General features: G+C 42.1%; 1 protein-coding gene across 1 annotated transcript in view; it reads left to right on the top strand.

Moving 5' to 3' along the window:
• Positions 1–21,225, top strand: part of LOC124779271 (serine/arginine repetitive matrix protein 2) — an 874,478-nt gene that overhangs the window by 681,942 nt on the left and 171,311 nt on the right. Inside the window, exon 4 of the mRNA XM_047253700.1 lies at positions 17,458–17,577. Within this exon, the coding sequence (XP_047109656.1) occupies positions 17,458–17,577 (120 nt within the window). The remainder of the gene's footprint in view (positions 1–17,457; positions 17,578–21,225) is intronic.

The following is a 21,225-nucleotide window of genomic DNA, read 5'->3' on the forward strand; positions in this document are numbered from 1 at the left end:
AGGCTTTGCCGAAATTCCAATTTTAACAAATTTACAGTCACAAAATTTGATTTTAGTTCAATGAGATCGCGCTACGGCGTACATGATGAAATGTAAACGCAGAATGATTACTCGAAATAGCAATGCATTCAATAAGTACGTCTGAAATTTCTAAAATAGGGAGTTTTCACAATACGTTGACTTCAACTCGTAATTAATGCGTTTCCACTTGTATTAATATTTACGATGTCTTACAACACTATATTTCCGATTAGTGTATTTATTTTCATCAAAATGTACACAGAAAATGATTACATGTCTGACTAATTGAGGTTGTGTGTATCTGACATAGGAATTAACTTAGATAACAGTCAATGGATATACATTTACAAGAAATTAGCGTAAATGAATAGACAAATTTACGAGTTTCAACATTTGTGTAACAGTACAGAATGTGGATCGGGTGGTTTACTGAATACGGTATCGTCAGTTCAATGTACTGTTTTTTTGGTCTCACACGTTACAATGTATTATTGTTACTATTACTAAATCCTAGGCAGCTCTCGTACTTTAAAATGGGATTGGCAGTAAACTATATTTGGGTGAGGGGGAGGAGGAGAAGAAGAGAAAGAGAAAATAAGAAACAGTTATACCGATAATCCAACCGTGGCCTCTTGCATTTGCGCGAGTGACAGGGACGTCGTAGGGAGACTGGGGAAAGCTGTTGCCGTGGGCGATTTTGGGTTAGGGCAGGATCTGACTGCTCTAGGACTGGGACCGAAGGAGATGGCACAACTGTTTGCCTCTACATTTATACTCCGCGAGCCACCTTACGTTGTGTGTTTCTGGTACACCTATCTCCTCCTCCCCCCTTTCCCCTCTTCCATTTGTGAATGGTGCGCGGGAACAGCGACTGTCGATAACCTTCCGTGAAACACAGCACAAATCACCTGTGACGTCACCGGCACCAGCTCGAGGCCCACGGGAAAGACGGTCCGTGGCGCGTAATACGTCACAGCACGTCACACCGCAGGTCTTACCAGTGTTTAAATGCGTGCAAGTTCTCGACAGCACACAACGAAATTAAGATCTTTAGTGGACACCTTTTCAATTACATTTCGATTTCTCGTGGGCCCTGCGCGCAGCCGAGCTTTCGCGAAGTGTGGCGGGCAAGCCGACCAGTGTGACGTCACAAGTTCGTTGCAGGACCCATACGTATATCTCGTTGGCCCCACACCAGCTGCCCGCACCGAGTGCGTTGCCCCCTCTGCAGCGCTGGCCGCATTTTCTAGTGATCCGCTCGTACTTGGGAGCACAGTGCACGCATTCCCATAGCAAATGCTGCAGGCAGTACGGGAGTGGGATTCAGATTCGCTCACGTCTTTCGGCCTGTTCGGCGAGCCCCAGCGAACGCGCATCTTGATGCATTGAATTCTGATTCGGGAGTAAGCGAGTTTCACAACCACATTAAACCGCGTAGGATTTACATGGTTTTCCTAAAACACTGCCGACTTCCTTTTCCACTGTAGTTACATTCCATCTCAACTCTCATCATCGGTCTTTGTGATCTAATGGTAAGGTGCATCAATCAGAAGTTCGCGAGATCTACTAGTAATCTGGTCAGACCTTGACATTTTTCAGAACGCCTTTACCATAGTCTTCACCTCTCAGTGGTATGCCTGGGAAGACACACGCTCAGATTCCACCCCGGCTGAGGTTCGAGTCCTCCCTCGGGCATGGGTGTGTCTGTTTGCCCTTAGGATAATTTACGTTAAGTAATGTGTAAGCTTAGGGACTGATGACCTTAGCAGTTAAGTCCCATAAGATTTCACACACATTTTTTTCAGATTCCACATTAAATCGTAGGTCCCCTTTTCACCGATAGTATTACTTGGATAGGTTAGATACACTCAAGTCGTCAACGTGTGTAAAGTAACCCTTATTTGCAGATAAAAGGGCATCTTACTTTATTTCCAGTGTTGTTATTTCACATACGTTAAGCGAATGTATCAGTGCTGCAGTTTGTACTCAGTAAGGGGCGAGCGGTTGGCCATATGGCTCTTTCAGAGCCAGTGGGATGATATACCGATGCAGAAATCGCTGCTGACGTCAGCAAAGTGATGCGTAGGGAAAGTACGGTTATTCTGGGGCGAATCAAGTAATTGTTATTAATAAATATTTCCTGACAGAAGTTGCCGTTTGCCTCTCAGGCATTAGGAGGAGTCTACGGGTCATAAATACTATCTTTCAGTAATTTTACAAGGCCAGGAAACGTTCATATTAATGAATAAATGAATAACTTTGTCATAGCTGAATATGTTTGATCTTATACGAATTATGCCAATTGTAAGGTCAAGTTGCAGACTATGCGCTGTAGTCGGCAGTCGTCGATTGGATGTCTCTCGATCTAGTCATGCGGTAGACAATGGTCTCGTACCCTTAATAGTTAGCTTCTAATCAGTGAAAACAAATTCATTTTACTGTGTTTCATAAGTAAACGCACCATAGTGGCATCCCTTGTAAAACTTACTTGCATAAAAATCTTCTTCCCGCCTAATTGCGTAAAACATAGACAGTAGCACTGCACTTTCAGAATCCGACGGCGCTGCTACAGCTCCGCAAGCGGACGTAAAACTACGAGCGCATCTCCACATAACAGATGGGAAAAATTCCTACGCGGCGGCTCACTAAGCCAGTTCAAGGGCGTTCTGGCTTAATTATCGCAGAACTCGGGTAGCAGAGCGTGGCCAGTTATCCCGTACGCACTTTATACCACCATCTACTGAATCACCGGCTAAACTGAGACAGTTCTGGAGGTTTAGTACGAGTGGGGGGTTCTTGAAGGTGGCGTCCAGTTGAAAGACTTGGAACAGGTGGCTGAAATTCCTGTCCAACGACTCCAAACCACTCATGCTATGCATTTTTTTCTACTTATGGCCAGTTGTTTCGTTCTGCGGTGGCACATTCCTTGTCTTGTCACGGACGGCATGGTGAAGCACTTTGTGTCAGCTATGCCACCCTAAAGCCGTGTTCCCTGGTGTGCCTTCTTTCGTTCACAAGATATCGTCCTCAGAAAGCGACGAGACGAGTTTATCGTCCAATAAGGTGCTATCGGTTTTGGTAGTGAGTGGTGTGCACCAACAGTTTTACCCACTTTTAGTATGATTACAATAATCTATTACGGGAAGAAAAATACATTCCCATTCTATACCTCCTGCATACGGATTCTTACCTAATAACAATGTTTCTCATTATGCAACTGAACTTACTAAAGGCGTATTATTGACTTTGTGCATTACAGGTATTTATGGCACGCCTATCACGGAAGACGATTAACTGACTGCTCTGGTTCTGGGATGAATATTCCGAAATGGCTACAGTACACCCAAAAATCATTTAATAACGAAAAAACATAAATTCCAAAACAGGAAATCCTTATCTTCCAATAGGTTCTTCTACGCTGGGGTTTAACAGTGATAATGAGTTTCTTGAACGAAACCATTTCCCCGCGTAGTTCTGTCGCTAATATTTGTAACGAACAATTACTTAATACGATGTGCCTAACACTTAATGTGTTTGTGTGATGAAGTTTTGGGGGCCTCTTTACTGATATAGGATCATACACACAAGTACACCAAGGCGTTGAAACAGGGTACTGGCACTAAGGAATCATTTATTTCAGGTGAAGTGACAACCTACGCAATAAAACAGTTTCACTCAATAAAGGTAAATTTTAGTATTAAAAAAAATTAATACCCGCCAAAAAGTCGCACTTACTACGCAGAATTTATTTAACGCTGCAAACTCAACTTCCGACAGAATGTATATTCAGATTTACATTCAATAAAGACCGCTCCAAATAGGCAAACCCTACCGCTGCAATAGTACACGCTCGCAAGTATGATATGAGACAGACGACGTTCTTTGGCAGAAAACAGGTCGACAGTATTTATTTTTTCCAGAGAAACATATGGTGGTCACAGTCACATATACAATTGTAAACACTGGACAGTATAAGAATAACACGATTTTGTTCTTGTTTCTTGTCTCTCTTGTCATTGGAATCTGCAGTACACCCTCTCTGTCAATTGTACGAGCATCAGGCTGCAGAACGGCGATTTTTTTTTTTCTTTAAATCAGTCTGGCTGCACTCACTGCAGTGAAACTGTTTCTCCCATGTTGAAATCGGTGACCGCTTATTTAGAAGATCAGTGCTCTGGTTCCTTTCTTACCCGTATTCCTGGGGATTTTCTTCTTAGAGTTACTTCATTTAATTTCTGTTCTTCCTTATATTTGCTCTAAAATGTGAAATAACTTCTCTCCCCCACCAAAAAAGCAATTCTATTGCACTAGTAACCCATGTAAACAAATTATTGTGGTTATATTAAAGCATTTTATATTTTAAATTATTATTAAAATCATAGCTTCTGTAGTCCGTTACATGTGAGCTTGGCAGTTTGATAACTTTTATTTCGGAACGGCAGAAAGACAAAAAACTCACCATAGAACCGAACCTTTGATCCGCATCCACTCACAAGGTGATAAAACTAGTTCATAAAAATTACTGGAACAGAAAAAACACAAATTTCGTTCCTGTTCAGTATCGTGGCGTAATATACAATAATCATCAAAATAAAACGGCCTGATTGTCTTGTAGTTTCTATTTTGTAGCTGTTTGTAATGCGTAGGGGTTACAAATCTATGGAAACATTTTTGCCAATATTTATCTACATTCGCTGAATGTACAACTCTCTTCATCGAAAAACTATGTTTCTTTTTTTTTAGCTCAAGAAAGTGCCAGTTATTTAATGAGGCAAAGCCACAAGTGTCTTCACTTAACAATTATCTTCGCTGTAATGGAACCGCTTCTGTATGCCTGTGTATATCGGTCTGTCTGCGTCTAGCCAGAACGAGGTGATCATGAGGTTCAGCAGAATGCCGCTCAGCGGCGCTGCCGTCTGTTTCGCGGTCCATGTGTCGCCTCCGTCCTGCCATCTAGTTGCCGTCTGGCACACTGTAGGTCAAAGATCTAAAGTTACACCGTGTCCTTTTATCGGAATATGTTTTGTCCAAACATTGCCTTAACCTAATTACATGCTTGTAATATCTTTCTAAATCTTACCGGTATATTGGCTATGAAGGGAGAAATTTTAAAACAGATACCGGTAAGTAAACATAACCTGGGTTTAATCAGACCTCATGTACCTTGGATAGAACATCAGATGTTAATAGAGATTCCGCCAACATAATTGGTTACTGGCGTTTTGAAAACATGTGAGCTCACGAGTCTTCACGGGAAACGAAATTTTGACGGTCAGTAGCGAGACATAGAAGCTACAACCCTAACCCCTTGAAGGTGTCCTCCGCAGATTAGCGCTAAACATTCGGATTCTCAAAGAAACTCATTCAATTACGTGGTAATTGCCTGGAGTATTTTAATAAGTGCAGTAAAATGAAATGGCTGTCTACTTAGTAGTGATTCACGGGGTGCAGGTGCAGAGGGGAAAAGTGTCGCGATCACCGGGACGGTACTTTCGCAGCACGCCGGAGCTATTTGGAGGCGTGCAGCCACTACATTAGCAGCTGCGCCTCGTGTTGTGTTGTGTCGTCAGGCAGCAGTAATGGCCGCCCAGCCGCACCTCGCCCAGAGCCGCTTTCCGCGGCTTCAATTATCGCCTCCAGCGGACGTCCAGGTTCAAGGCCTCTGGGGAAGGTCTGTACATGGCCTGTGGTCGCTAAACTCCTCACATAAATGGCAGCGCCGAGCCGAGGTGACAGCGAGATAGGCATCTACCAACGGCGAAGGTACAGAGGGGGCGCAAGAACTTACCTTACAAAATACATGAAGGAAAGACAATTTAACCCACACATTACCAGTATTTTTTTGTCTCACTGAGTATCATTGGGGTCATACAGACAGCAAGTAATTTACACCGGACATGTTGGCACTATATTTGCTGTTGTTGTAGCCTTCAGTCCAGAGACTGGTTTGATGCAGCTCTCCATGATACTCTATCCTGTGCAAGCTTCTTCATCTCCCAGTACCTACTGCAACCTACATCCTTCTGCATCTGTTTAGTGTATGCATCTCTTGGTCTCCCTCTACGATTTTTACCCTCCACGCTGCCCTCCAATACTAAATTGGTGATCCCTTGATGCCTCAGAATATGTCCTACCAAGCGATCCCTCCTTCTAGTCAGGTTGTGCCACAAATTTCTCTTCTCCCCAATTCTATTCAATACCTCCTCATTAGTTATGTGATCTACCCATCTAATCTTCAGCATCCTTCTGTAGCACCACATTTCGAACGCTTCTATTCTCTTTTTGTCTAAACTATTTATTGTCCACGGTTCACTTCCATACATGGCTACACTCCGTACAAATACTTTCAGAAAAGACTTCCTGACACCTACATCTATACTCGATGTTAACAAATTTATCTTCTTCAGAAACGCTTTCCTTGCCATTGCCAGTCTACATTTTATATCCTCCCTACTTCGACCATCATCAGTTATTTTGTTCCCCAAATAGCAAAACTCATTTACTACTTTAAGCGTCTCACTTCCTAATCTAAAACCCTCAGCATCACCCGACTTAATTCTACTACATTCCATTATTCTCGTTTTGCTTTCGTTGATGTTCATCTTATATTCTCCTTTCAAGACACTGTCCATTCCGTTCAACTGCTCTTCCAGGTCCTTTGCTGTCTCTGACAGAATTATAATGTCATCGGCGAACCACAAAGTTTTAATTTCTTCTCCGTGGATTTTAATTCCTACTCCAAATTTTTCTTTTGTTTCCTTTACTGCTTCCTCATTATACAGACTGAATAACATCGGCGATAGTCTACAACCCTGTCTCACTCCTTTCCCAACCACTGCTCCCCTTTCATGCCCACTCGACTCTTATAACTGCTATCTGGTTTCTATACAAATTGTAAATAGCCATTCGCTCCCTGTATTTTACCCCTGCCACCTTCAGAATTTGAAAGAGAGTAATCCAATCAACATTGTCAAAAGCTTTCTCTAAGTCTAAAAATGCTGGAAACGTAGGTTTGCCTTTCCTTAATCTATTTTCTAAGATACGTCGTAGGGGCACTATTGCCTCACGTGTTCCAACATTGCCGGCCGCGGTGGTCTAGCGGTTCTAGGCGCTCAGTCCGGAACCGCGGGACTGCTACGGTCGCAGGTTCGAATCCTGCCTCGGGCATGGATGTGTGTGATGTCCTTAGGTTAGTTAGGTTTAAGTAGTTCTAAGTTCTAGGGGACTGATGACCTCAGATGTTAAGTCCCATAGTGCTCAGAGCCATTTGAACCATTTGTTCCAATATTTCTACGGAATCGATACTGATCTTCCCCGAAGTCGGCTTCTACCAGTTTTCCATTCGTCTGTAAAGAATTCGTGTTAGTATTTTGCAGCTGTTGCTTATTAAACTGATACTTCGGTAATTTTCACATCTGTCAACGCCTGCTTTCTTTGGGATTGGAATTATTACATTCTTCTTGAAGTCATAGGGTATTTCGCCTGTCTCATGCATCTTGCTCACCAGATGGTAGAGTTTTGTCAGGGCTGGCTCTCCCAAGGCTATCAATACCTATTTGCTAACTAACATAAAAACATCCATTCCAGTTGTTCAATGTAACAGTTATGTCTCTATTTTCGTAAACGTTACGTACGAGAAACAAAAAACAAAAAAATATATATTGGGGTCATATTGACCCCAGCGGTACTAGAAGGGGTGCAACAGCTGATGCAAGAAACCATAAGAATGGATAAAAACATAAGCGGAAATATTTTCATTGTTGCAGGTTTTTCGTGTAGCAGTTGTTCTACATAGCAATCGTCATTATGTTTTCATAAATGTTACGTTCAACAAATGAACAAACAATTTAATTTTGGGTCATATTGACTTCGTTTGCACTCACAGTCAACGCAAAAACCGTGAATAAACTTTAATGTGTTGTAAATATAAAAATGAATGAAACATCATTTTGAAAATAGTGGTTTTGAAAACAAGGAATATATATATGTTTCCAATGTGCTTATGGGGTCGTATTGAGCCCAGAGGTACTAGGAGGGTTAAGAACTAACAGGAAGAGGTACGTGAGATCTCCTACCTCACATCTTCTACCTACGAGAAGAATTTTTTCTCTCGGTCTGTGGCTGTATAGGACAGTGTTGCCGCAGTGTTATTTCTGTAGAGTCATTTCGTCCTCGTAGCATCATAATGAAACAACTACTACCGAACAGGGGTAAATCGCCAACATGGCTCATGTTGCAACAGTGCTCTTGGTTCACTCACCTCCCACCTATACAGGTCGCTCGCGTTCAGCAATGGAGTTTTTGCACTACTACGCTGAGGTTTTAAAGGATCTGCCAGTTGAGGACTATTAATAATTTATGAGGAGCAAATAAAATCTGTTCTTTTTTTATTGAAGAACTTATTACTAAAGCTCACCTTCACTTTCGCCTCTTTGTCCAGAGTTCCCTCTGTTCCCAATACTTCCACATATGGCCTCTATACTGTTGCTATTGTTGTTCTGTCCACGTTCTTTTGGACTCTTCAGTCGACTTGAAAACCTTCCAAATTTTGTGTTCTGCTCTGAAACATGTCCCATTCTAACATCAGGACTTCTCGGGTGTTGTATCTCTCAAGGACCTTCCGAGCTGCTTTAATACACGCGTTGTTCGAAAGGTGAACATTTTTTAGAGCCTTATTTTGTCCGTTCTGCACAGGTGTTGAGGAAACATCAGCCATCTGATCTCCGAGTTCCTCTCCACACTGTGGTAGACATCTTCATTGCTCTTAAGATTACAGCCGGCCGCAGTCTGGAACACTCTCATGATTTTTCGTAGGATATTCCTGTCCAGGCTGTCCAACTTCTCTCGATCGTAGTTCATCGGGAGGCATTCACGGCCGTACAGGCATTCTGTTTTGGCCGTAGTACTACAGTGTCTTTGTTTCGCATTCCAGGAGATGTACTTTTTATTATGAAAGTTTTAGTCAGCCTACATGCTCTCTCCTTTTTTGATATCCGAGCGCCTATCACAGCTTTTTGTAGACCACTTTCTTGTATGGTCTCACAGAGGTTCTCGAATTTCTTTACCACCTAAACTGATTTATTTTTAGGTTCACATTTGTCGTTCAACATGAATTCTGCCGTGATCCTCAGCCCCGTTTTGCTGGCGATCCTTTCTAGAGGGTTGATCTGCCCGGTCGCCTGCTCTGGGCTCTCCAAGAGCACCACAAAGTTGTCCGCAAAGGCCAGGCAACTGACTTCAATTCCTTGCGATTTTCTCCATAAGCAGATCGGACTTATTGCTTTATTTTCAATTCTGATTTCCAGATTCTCACAATCTTTTCCATGACACATTTGAATAATAGCAGCAACTGTCCGTCACCTTGTCTCACACCTGTCTTAATTTTAATAAACACAACGGAAAATGTGTTCTTTATTATAAATCATACTAAAACCAGTGTACAGTAGCTGTCATAAACAACACGAAATAGATTTTATTTTACTTTCAATTTTTCTTTAGAAAGTTTGTGTGACTTGAAGTTCATTTAGAGCAATGAAACATTTAATTTACTTTATGAGATGTTTTTCATTAACGTAGTCCATTTCAGTAATATTTATGGATGGAAACAGCAAGAGACGCTTTTCTAAAAAGGCGAAATATGATAAAATCGAAGCAGTGTCACACAACTTTCAATAACGCTTTTTTCCGTTACACAATTCAAAACATGGAACAATACGTAGCCCATAGTCGGACGACTTTCAACAGCAACGCGACTGCTTTTCCATTGTTGCATTGTCGATCGGTGCAAAGTCGTAACACACCAACCAATAAACACAAAATAAACTTTTTATACTTTCGCTACGTTGGCTCACTCGGCGTACAGAGAGTGGTCCACCTGGTAGCCTAAAACAAGGGACAGACGGTACTGCACCAGGGAGAGATAGATCTTACGGAACTGTTACTCAACGCACGTAAATTCGAACCTCCTCGTGATTGCCTTTCATACATTTCAGTCCCTTCCCATTGTAATGCCCTCCTATTCTTTCCCTCCTTCTTATCTGCTTACTCTTCTTCCTCGTCCTATTTCGCCATCGCTCATCCCCTGTTCTTTTTCGCTTCCTCATTTTTTTTTTCTCCCGTCACGAATCTTCGTCGCCACGGAAACTGCGCCCAGGGCACACACGCTGAATGCGACACACTAGTTAAGCTACTGCATCATTAACTATGTTAGGAAGAATTTTCTGGAACTGCTTGTTAGGAGTACAGTGAAAGGAAGTCGATGAGCATTAACAAGGTGCAACACAGCAACCGGGGTTCTGAAATTTTTGCATATTTATGGTACGTGAAGTTCAGAACATAAATATCAATCAGCCTAAGCAGTTCTATGCAACTCTAAAAAATTCTTGAGAAAATCGACTTTGTAGTTATCCGGAGGTATTTAATATCCTAACGTAAGGTCCATTTTTCTGTAGTAGAATGGTCTCCTGCAACATTGCTGATCCGAGTCCGATAGTCGTCCAATGCAGATTTTTAAACAATGGCGCGTGTTCTACGAGCATTTGGTGAAGCTTTACTTCAAGCTTCACTTACACGGAAAGAAATCGGTAGCGCTCGAATGTGATAATCGCTGGATCGCTGCATCTATCCTATTTTCGGACATTATTTTTTAGTTTTTTTCGTTTGTTCAACTACCTACGTCATTTAAGTATGAAATTCGTCAGCTGTATGCTGATTGACGCATATATAATTGTCATTTCTTAAAAATGCACATCTTCTTCTTTCTAAGTACATGATGTGCACCAAAATACAGTTTTCATTGCAAATACTATAAGTTCTCAGTTACCGATCTCTTATTAAATATTGTTAAAAAAAGATTGTTTGCAATACAAATAATATTTTTCATCTTTAAGTATTTTACGTTTCACGGAAATGCACGTAGAACCTGGGCCTTTGTTTAAAAATTCATCCCATCCAAGAGTCGAATCCAGCCCGCCCAAGAGGGAGGCAAGCATTCTACCAGCGAGCCAAATTGTACTTTCGAAACAATGGTCTTATATTGGCGTATTAAAGACTCTCTAAAAACTTCAGAGTCGATTTTCTCGAGAGTTTTTGAGAGTTGCATCGACCTACTGTGGGGGTCTCATATTTGAGTTTTGAACTGTAGCATAAATGTAAAAAAAAAAAAAAAATACCGATTGCCATTTGCTGTAAGACAAGAACAACAATCGAGGTTTTTGAAATATGGTGGTACGGATGTATGCTGAAGAGCTGATAGGTTGATCGAGTAACTGGTGAAGTTTTTTGCTATGGTCTTCAGAAGAGGTACTGAATCTAATTCAGAGAAGAAGGGCCTCGAGTCACAGCTGGACCTAGATGAGGGAAATGCCGATAGAACGCGTCCTGAGGGGAACTGGCATACTTTGTTTGTTAATGGAGGAAAGTTTTTTGCGAACAAACGTCTAGAACGTTTAAAATATGTCTACCATCGTCAACTTAGAACTTCTAAAACACGTTTATTGGAAGTTACGCCATTTGACTGCACTGATCGTTTATTCTATCGAACAGTCATGATTTCGGTCTCTGGCTGCTTTCACGTACCACAATGTTAACCATGATCAGAATACTGTAACCTAAATCATCGTCGGACTATTGTGGTACTTAGAAATGGTCAAGGGCCGAAATCATGAGTATACAATAGAATAAACGTTCCACTCATTCACATGGAGGAACTTTCAACAGTATTGCATGGCTGTGGCCCCGAGCTAGATTCTAACACGAGGTGTCAGTGACAATAAAACCTAAGCCATATGGTAAATTTCTTAATACTGACAGTGAACCTAGTTTTACAGGTTCTAAGGTTTGAAATGATGGTGATAGTAGGCGAAACGATGGAATAAATAACGACGTATATTAAACGATGCAGACGATTTTATTCACGAAATATTCAAATGTTCGTGCATCCATAAAGGATGTTATTTCTTTTATTAATAATGGTGGGAAGAACATGTGCACTTAATTCATTTGACACTCCGTTCCCTGTGCAGTAATAACCACATCTTTACAGTCCTGTATTCCCACATCGACTAAAAGAAATATATTTTGCTACGTTACACACCTGCGTCCTAGCTTTGTAGGTAATAAGAAGCGTAAAATACTCTTTTCAGTGTGATACAACTCAGGAGATCGACAAGAAAAATACTGCTAAGGCAGCGCAGTGCATTCCATCTGGCTGTTATACGCGTCCCGGCTACATGTTGCTCCAAGCAAAGTGGCGATCAGACCTGTTCTCTTGCCAGATCCTACTCTTTGCCTGAGAGGCGCATAAAATCGTTCTTTTACGCGCTGACATTCACGTGAATTTTAGAGTTACAACAAATTCGAAGCGCAGCCACGCTTAATCCATGTCACGCTCTGCATTCGTTTCGCGGGCTTCTCGGTCCGCCTGCGAAGCACGAGTTATGCTTCTCGCTCACCTTTACTGAGCTGCGGGCTAGCGGAACCGCGGCGACCACACTCACCATATGTTCTCCAGTTCCGCCTCGTAGACGAAACGTATGCTTCAGGTTTTAATTTTTTTTTATCGTAAACCGGTCTTACAATACTTACTAATGTGACTCCGTACAGGCGTTGGATTCACGGTTGCTGCTGCAAACTACCTTTGGAACCAACATCATAACCTAATCTCGTTAAACGACTCCAACATTGTAAAGCTCTTTGCGTACCGGTATACGCATTTTATATAGCTTGTGGATAACCAGAAAATGTGTTCTACTGAAAGGACTTCGAAATACATAATGTAGAAAATCAAGTACGATTTTTTTTAAAAAATTAGAAAATTTATCGCAACAGGTCAGAAAGCTGTTAAACAAAAGTTAGCGGTAATATAATATACCAGCTAAGGTGTGGAAAGAAAGCGATAACATTCCAAGTGAAGTATCATCATAATAATAATCATCATCATAATCGTAATCATCATCATCACGAGTTAGTAGACATCAGCTGCTTGATAAAAGCTACCTCTAAATTTCCCATGGTCCACGATCCAGTGATTTACATCCGTTTTGCTCTTTTGTTTCAATGCCATGTACCAACCTCTCATTACGAGCTATTGTAATCTAACAAAGAACATTGGCCTGGCTACAAATCCCGTTCACTTCCATTTCTTTATTTTATTGTAGTCGTACAGATGTGAAATTTACGAGACGAAGTTTCTCGCAGAGCGAAAGATTGAAGTTTTTGTATGTTCATCCTTTTAGCAAGACGTCTCTGGGACAACGGCCGTTTACTATCGTGACAAATAAAAAAACCTACAGCCGTCCTTATGATTTTATTTTATTTTGCCACTACCAGTTTCGATGCTTCATTGCGTCATGCCGGCCGTTGGTGGTCGAGCGGTTCTGGCGCTACAGTCTGGAACCGCGCGACCGCTACGGTCGCAGGTTCGAATCCTGCCTCGGGCATGGATGTGTGTGTTGTCCTTAGGTTAGTTAAGTTTAAGTAGTTCTAAGTTCTAGGGGACTTATGATCTCAGCAGTTGAGTCCCATAGTGCTCAGAGCCATTTTGAACCATTGCGTCATCTTCAGGCTATTTTGATGCGGTACAGGTTGATACGATCCCCATGCATAACCTATCAGTTGCCAGTACTACTCGATTCGCAGATAATGTGTCAGCACTCCAACTATCCGTATGGTTGGAGTGCTGACACATTATCTGCGAATCCAGTAGTGCTGGCAACTGATGGGTTATGCATGGGGATCGTATCGACCCGTACCGCATCAAAACAGCCTGAAGACGACGCAATGAAGCGTCGAAACTGGTAGCGACAAAATAAAATAAAATCGTAAGGACGTCTGTAGGTGTTTTTATTTGACACGAAAGATTGAAATGGTTGTGTTTTGTCAACAGCAGTGGTCGAGATGGGTAACCATTGGCGGATGGTGGTCATTGAGGAGAGGGGTTATTTCCCACCGAGTGGAGGGAGAAACGGCAGCTTGAGCCGACTTGGATGAACTGTAATGAGTGTTGACTCGAATACGCCTGTTGCCATTTTACCAGAACTATTACCTTCACTTTATAAACTCGCTACAGTGAAACAAAGGCCACTACAGAGACTGCAGCGATAAGATGAGCTCATTGCAACACAGATTGTATCAAAAGTTTTTACAAATATTTTATGACTAAGATTATGCAGCTGACTCTGGGTTCGCCAGGCCCACATGTGGTATGAAGGCAGCATGAGTTGCCCATTTCCTTTTGCGATTGCCCCAGATGATGAACACTTCAAAAAAATTTATTTATGTTAATGTGTGCTGTCTGTTCTGTTGGACACGTCCGAGAGAAGAGACACACATAAAAATACATAAATGAGTGAGGACGTCTCTATGTACTTTCAGCGCGGATGCACCATATCTTCCGAACCGCAGCGGGAATTAGAGAATGCTACGAGCAGTAGGACTAATGAATTGAAGCGCTACTTACAATTGACGAGTTGAGAAATTAGGCCAAACAAGAAGCGTGCCCGAGCGGCCGAGACGGTTAGGTAACCGTTCTAGAGAAGCGGAGCATACGCCTTGGAGACCCGGTTCGGTATAAATTTTCAACCTTCACCATTGATTTTCTCAGTACCTCTAGATGCTTGAAGTACTGATTTCTCGTAATACATAAAGTTTATTTAATAGCTAGTTTGCGCTGATTATTGCCCGCCTCAGTAGTCCAGTGACAATCTGTGTGGTTGCTATGCTAATGACTCGGGTTCGATATCCAGTACTGCTGGGTTTTTTTCCTTGGTGTGAGGACTGGAACAGGATACACTGGGACTTGTGGTAGCAATGGAGAAGCAACGTGAGTGAGAAGTAGCGACTCCAAGGTCGAGAAAGCCGACAATGGCCGGGAGGGAGGTGTAGTGACGCCACGTCCTTCAAGACTGTATCCGAATGACGCCATTGGTAGAGGATGACACGGCGGTCGGTAGGACCCGATTGGCTCGTCCTGACCATAATGTGTTTTATTTTGCTTCACTTTACTGCATATTGAAATGAATGTTCGCAAAATTGTAATTAAGTGATAAATGGTGTTTGTCATGTAAAATCTAGAGGCACAAATGGATATAGGGCAGGAGGACGCACTGTTCTAGTTGGCCACATTTGTTCTTATAAGTTTCTTTAACACACATCTCTTGTATAATGAAAAACCATAGCTGAGCGTGATTTACATTTTTATTAATTTCTTATGTATTATTCTATTGTTCATACCTTCAGAGGTAGCAAAATGACTGTGTTAAATGTAAGACCGTCTTAATGCAATGTTGTTGTTGCGACCGTCAGTCCGACGCGGCGCTCCACGCTACTCTATCTTCTGCAAGCCTCTTCATCTCCGAATAATTACTGTCACCTACATCCTTCTGAATCTGCTTACTGTATTCATCTCTTAGACTCCTTCTATGGTTTTTACCCTGTTGATACCATCCTTCTACCTTTCCCGCGTCCTTCCTCGTCTCCTTCTCCCTTACATGGATCCTGAGAATGCTGCTCGCGGTAGTCTTTCGTCTTCCGTCCTAATTAGATATCCAGCCCAAGTCAATCTTCTTTTATTAATCCTTCGGGCAACATCAGCTTGAGAGTGTATGTCGTCCAGTTCCCGGTCTTTTAATATCCTCCATTCCTGCGACTGCGTGTCGCTCTTGGGGCCAAATATTTTCCAGAATATCTTTCTCTCGAAGACTAGCAGTTTTTATTCATATGTTTTACTTAATGTAAATGTTTCACAACCATACATAGCTCGCGGGAGAATCATGCTCTTGTATAGTCTGACTGTAAGACTTCTCGAAACTGCTTTACTGCATAGCACGTTCCGTAAGCCATAATATGAAATATTTGCCTTTGCGTTTCTTTCCTTAATCTTTGTTTCTGTTCTTTAACGGTTCCCAAATATTTTAATATATCTACTCTTTTAAAAGTGAATTCATTAACTATCAGTGGGGTTTGATCATTGGGTGCTTTACTCACGACCGTGTTCACAGTTTTCTCTTCTTCACTTTGTAACCCTGCTTTAATAGCTATATTTCTGTGAGAACTTGTCATGAGCTGCCTGTCCTCTTTGTTTGTTAGGACAACATCGTCCTCATATGAAAGCCGATTTATTGCGATATTACCCAGTTTTATTCCACCTCAGTTTAATTTATGGTGTTCTCTGTCGATCTTTCCTAAAAGTAAATTAAAAAGTATTTGAGATCGTGTGTTTCGTTGTCTAAGACCAGTCCTGACTTCCCTTAATCCGAAAAATTGTAGACCACAATAGATAACAAAGGCGTGATCAGTTCAACATCTACATCGATGCTCCGCAAGCCACTGTGCAGCGCGTAACGGATGGTACCCTTTACCACAAGTCATTTCCTTTCCTGTTCCACTCGCAAACAGAGCGAAGGAAAAACGATTGACAATATGCCTCCGCATGAGCCCCAGTTTCTCGTATTTTATCATCGTGCTCCTTACGCGCAGTGTACGTTGACGGCAGTAGAATCGTTTTGCAGTCAGCTTCAGATGCCGGTTCTCAAAAATTTTCTCAATAGTGTTCCTCGAAAAGAACGCCTCCTTTCCTCCACGGATTCCCATTTGAGTTCGCGACACTTGCGCGTTGTTCGAACTTACAGGTAACAAATCTAGCAGCCCGCCCCTGAGTACCCGATGTGCCGCGCGGGATTAGCCGAGCGGTCTAGGCGCTGCAGTGATGGACTGTGCGGCCGGTCCTGGCGGAGGTTCGAGTCCTCCCTCGGGCATGAGTGTGTGTGTTTGTCCTTAGGATAATTTAAGTTAAGTAGTGTGTAAGCTTAGGGACTGATGACCTAAGCAGTTAAGTCCCATAAGATTTCACACACACAATTACCCGATGTCTCTCTTTAATCCGCCGGCCGCGGTGGCCGTGCGGTTCTAGGCGCTGCAGTCCGGAACCGCGGGACTGCTTCGGTCGCAGGTTCGAATCCTGCCTCGGGCATGGATGTGTGTGATGTCCTTAGTTTGGTTAGGTTTAAGTAGTTCTAAGTTCTAGGGGACTGATGACCTAAGATGTTAAGTCCCATAGTGCTCAGAGCCATTTGAACCATTTTTTTTCTCTCTTTAATCCGACTTGGTACGGATCCCAAACACTTAAGTAGTATTAAGAATAGGTTGCGCTAGCATCTTGTATGCACTCTCCTTTAGAGATGAAGCACAGTTTTCTTAAAATTTCCCAACAAACCGAAGTCGACCAGTCGCCTTCCCTGTCTCTGTCCTCCATACTTGTTCCATTTCATATCGCTTTGCATTGTTACGCCCAGACACTACTAATGCTGTTTCTGAACATTACAGGTTTGTTTTTCCTACTCATCTGCCTGTTTTCCATCCCCATCTCTACTAACTCTAGTGCTGCGCGACGTTAACCATTGCGAAGTGTCCGACTGTACGTTTGGTGTTTGTCTGCAGGCCTACCTGGCAGCGGTGTGCAGTGGTCAGGACGTGCGCCTGGCGCTGACAGAGGGCGGCGACGGCGCCAGAGGGGACCAGCTGGTGGAGGCGGCGGGGGCGGGCGAGGGCCCGCGGGAGGTGGGTGCTCAGCAGCATGGCTCTTAGATTCTGTTTTCATTCTATAGACCCAAAAATGAGATGATTTCCGTGCGTGTGGAACATGTCAATATTATTCCCACTCCCCTGGTCACTTTTCAGGAGATTGTCAAAATATGTGAATACATTACAGTAAACTGGAACTGCTAATATTTACAGGACTAATACACTGCCACAATGAAACAGAGTTACGCACGTTAAACAAATTTATCACACACAAAGTACCTAATATTGACTCCCTTGTGACCAAGTGCTGTCAAAACTGGAATCTAAAAGACAATTTTACTTAAACTGCTCTAACAAGTATTCATCTATAGAGTGGAAGTCGTTGCCTATCAAAAAGTCTTCCAAATTCTGTCTAAACTGTGATTTACCTGGAACCAAGCATTTGATGGTTACTGGCAATTTATTGTAAATGTATGTTCATGAATATTGGACCCCTTTTCGGACTAAGGTAAGTGATTTTTAGGTCTTTATGTAGATTGTTCTTACTTGTGGTATTCATACTGTGTCGAGCTATTGGTTGGAATTAAGAGACATATTATTTGCAACAAATTTCGTTAAGGAATAAATATACTGAGAAGCAGTGGTTACAATACCCAGTTCCTTGAACAGGTTTCTTCATGATGTTCTTGAATTTACACCACAAATGAGTATTATTACACACTTTTGCATTCTGAAGACTTCTGCTCGGTTTGACGAGTTGCCCCATAATATGATCCCATATGACGTAACAGAATGAAAATAAGCAAAGTACGATAGTTTTTTATATTAATATCTCCTACATCTGACATCATGCGCATTGCAAATACAGACTCGTTAAGGCGGTTCAGCAGTTCTGTGGTATCCCCTTCCAAATTGAAGTCCCTGAGCAGGTACATCTTTAAAGTGCTCACCCAAGGTGCGTGGGTGGAAATGAGAGTGTTGCCGAAGTGGAGGGGGAGGGTCTTAGAGGCAGACTGTGAGAGAGGAAGTTTGGTCCCCGCCAACCTACTTTGTCTTTTTACTCCCAACTACAACAGCTCAAGTCTATACTATTTTTTTTTCTTTACTCGCTGTTATTCTTCCCAAAAACTTTGATGGTAGAATACGTTATCTGAGAACATATTACACGAATTCACAAACGCAAATTAATTTCCCCTGTGAAACCTTTTTATTCAGATTATGCAATTCATTGTTCTGAAAGTTTTGTATTCGTTACTTTTGCTGGAACTCATGTAGGACCTATTTCGAAAGTTATCAAATTTCAACGTTTTCGATCCAGAAGGCATCCATAACAATCCAATGAGCTAATATATAGATTCAGGAAACTAGATTACCTCGAAACTGTAGAGCAATTTTTACTTATTACCAAGACGAGTTTGTTTTGGCTCAAACGTAATTAATTAAGAAAATATAATTAATTAAAGATTTCAATCAGCCCAGAATTTCAGCTTACATGGTGACCAAACCATTACAGGTTTCTGGAGTAGTGTTACCGACGGGCTAAGTTTTCTGAACCCAACGACATCAATACCGAATATATAATGGCCATAATGAAGAATTGCATAATTTTTACTATCCAAATTTTAATAATCAATTTGGATGCTATACCTAAAAGTCAGGTATTTTCACAGTGTAAGCATAAATTGTTTTTTTACATTTTAATAGCTATTGCTCAAATCGGCAATTTGATAAACAAAATTTGACAGTCATTATTACATCTATTTAAAAAGGAATAATTTTACCTTGGGAATTTTCAAATAATAATCACATAACTAATATCACGTAACATTCTAGCGCGCGTCCAAATCATGACGAAACCCCGCAACTCCGTGACGTTGTTTCAATCGTGTGACACGTATACGACGCGTTGGGCAGAATTCTGGTGAAATTTGGCGTCAATGTGCTATCATTAACACGCCTTACGCCTCATATGAACTTTTTTTCGCATATGTCGAAACGTTGCTGTTTTGAAGCGTCATCTAGTTCGAGGCTGACGTCACAGGGGGCCATACTTTTTCTCGTTATAGAGGAAGGCTGCAAGCACTTTTGAGGCAAATTTCACACGCCACGCCATGACACACCACGCGCCGCCATGGGAAACAATTACTGGTTTTCGGAAAAGTGACAAGTGTAGCGTCTTTCTTTGCCAGTGTAGGTACAAACGAACGAAAGGGGTGACTAGAGGACAATGAAAGAAGAAAATAATTCAAATAAGCTTAGTGCCGGAAAGCAATGATTTCCCCAATACGAAGTATGTACAAGAGCAACCATGCCAATGCTACAGTACTGTTAGTCTAATAACGTTCCTTATGGTAAAAAATGGTTCAAATGACTCTGAGCACCATGGGACTTAACTTCTGAGGTCATCAGTTCCCTAGAACTTAGAACTACTTAAAGCTAACTAACCTAAGGACATCACATACATCCACGCCTGAGACAGGATTCGAACCTGCGGCCGTAGCGGCCGCGTGGTTCCAGACTGTAGCGCCTAGAACCGCTCGGCTACCTCGGCCGGGTATGGTAAAAGGAATCGTATATGGTACATGCAAGATGGTACACCGATACACTTTCACGGGGGCTGTTTGGGAATACGAAGCACGAAGCACCGACAGCAAGTGTGTTTGCCGTGGCTAGACATTACCATGGCCTCTCATGTCCCCTGGCTTGAACCATTTAGATATTTTTGTGTTGAGATATTTCAAAGCTTTGGAGTGCTACACCTCTATTTATACTGACGATAACTTCTGGTAACCCACTGTGAATGGTTGCCAATCCATCTGGAACACGTCTAGGATTTTTGAACGTGTATGGGCATCGATGAGGAGACTGTTTGGAGCCTCCGTTCAATTGAATACTGTTGTGATGTGTTTTTCAAGAGCATATTTGAAGTTTGGATGCTCAGAGCCTCTGTTCATGTTATCAGATGTGTCTCAGAGAGACCATTGGTTTCTGGAACTATGTTTATTAGCATTATTTGCGTGTTTCATTATTGTCTTCTTGTCCCTTTCGTTTGTATCCACAATATCACCAGCCTCGCTTTGACCTGCAAAATAGGGTTAAAATACCCACTAGTCCAAAGTCAACAATTAAAGATCAGAAGCTGTACAACTGTTTTCAGGAAAATTCCGGGAATCGACCACTGGACTGGAAGAAGCACTCCGCTAACATTGCAGACACCGCCTCCAGCTGGCTCCTAGTAACTTCGGTCGATTACCTTCACAACAACAAAACAAGAATACAGTTTAAGCCAATAGGAAGAGAATCCCAAACAACCACCACACTAAAATTTCCAAGGAAGAAAACTGAATTTATTTGCTTCAGTTAATACTTGACAAGTGCATCGCTTTTATCCAGTACCACCTCCAGCTAAGGCTCCATAGACTGCTCTCAGACCACTTGCTACTGAGCTAATCCACGCACACTAAAGTGAATAATTCGCCAAGATGAACAGGAAAGTGCCTGTGTACAGTTCTATACCTATAGACAGGAACGTAGTATCATATGATTTGTAAGCTTCCGTAATTGTAAGCTTTCTACTCTTACCGTAGCGAAAAAGCAACTGTTTCACGAAGCGGCATTAACTCCCGACTTGCAGAATGATAAACACATTGAAACACAAACTCCCCCCCTCCCAAAAAAAGGTCC

Source organism: Schistocerca piceifrons, chromosome 1 (genome assembly GCF_021461385.2).
Source record: "Schistocerca piceifrons isolate TAMUIC-IGC-003096 chromosome 1, iqSchPice1.1, whole genome shotgun sequence".
NCBI lineage: Eukaryota > Metazoa > Arthropoda > Insecta > Orthoptera > Acrididae > Schistocerca > Schistocerca piceifrons.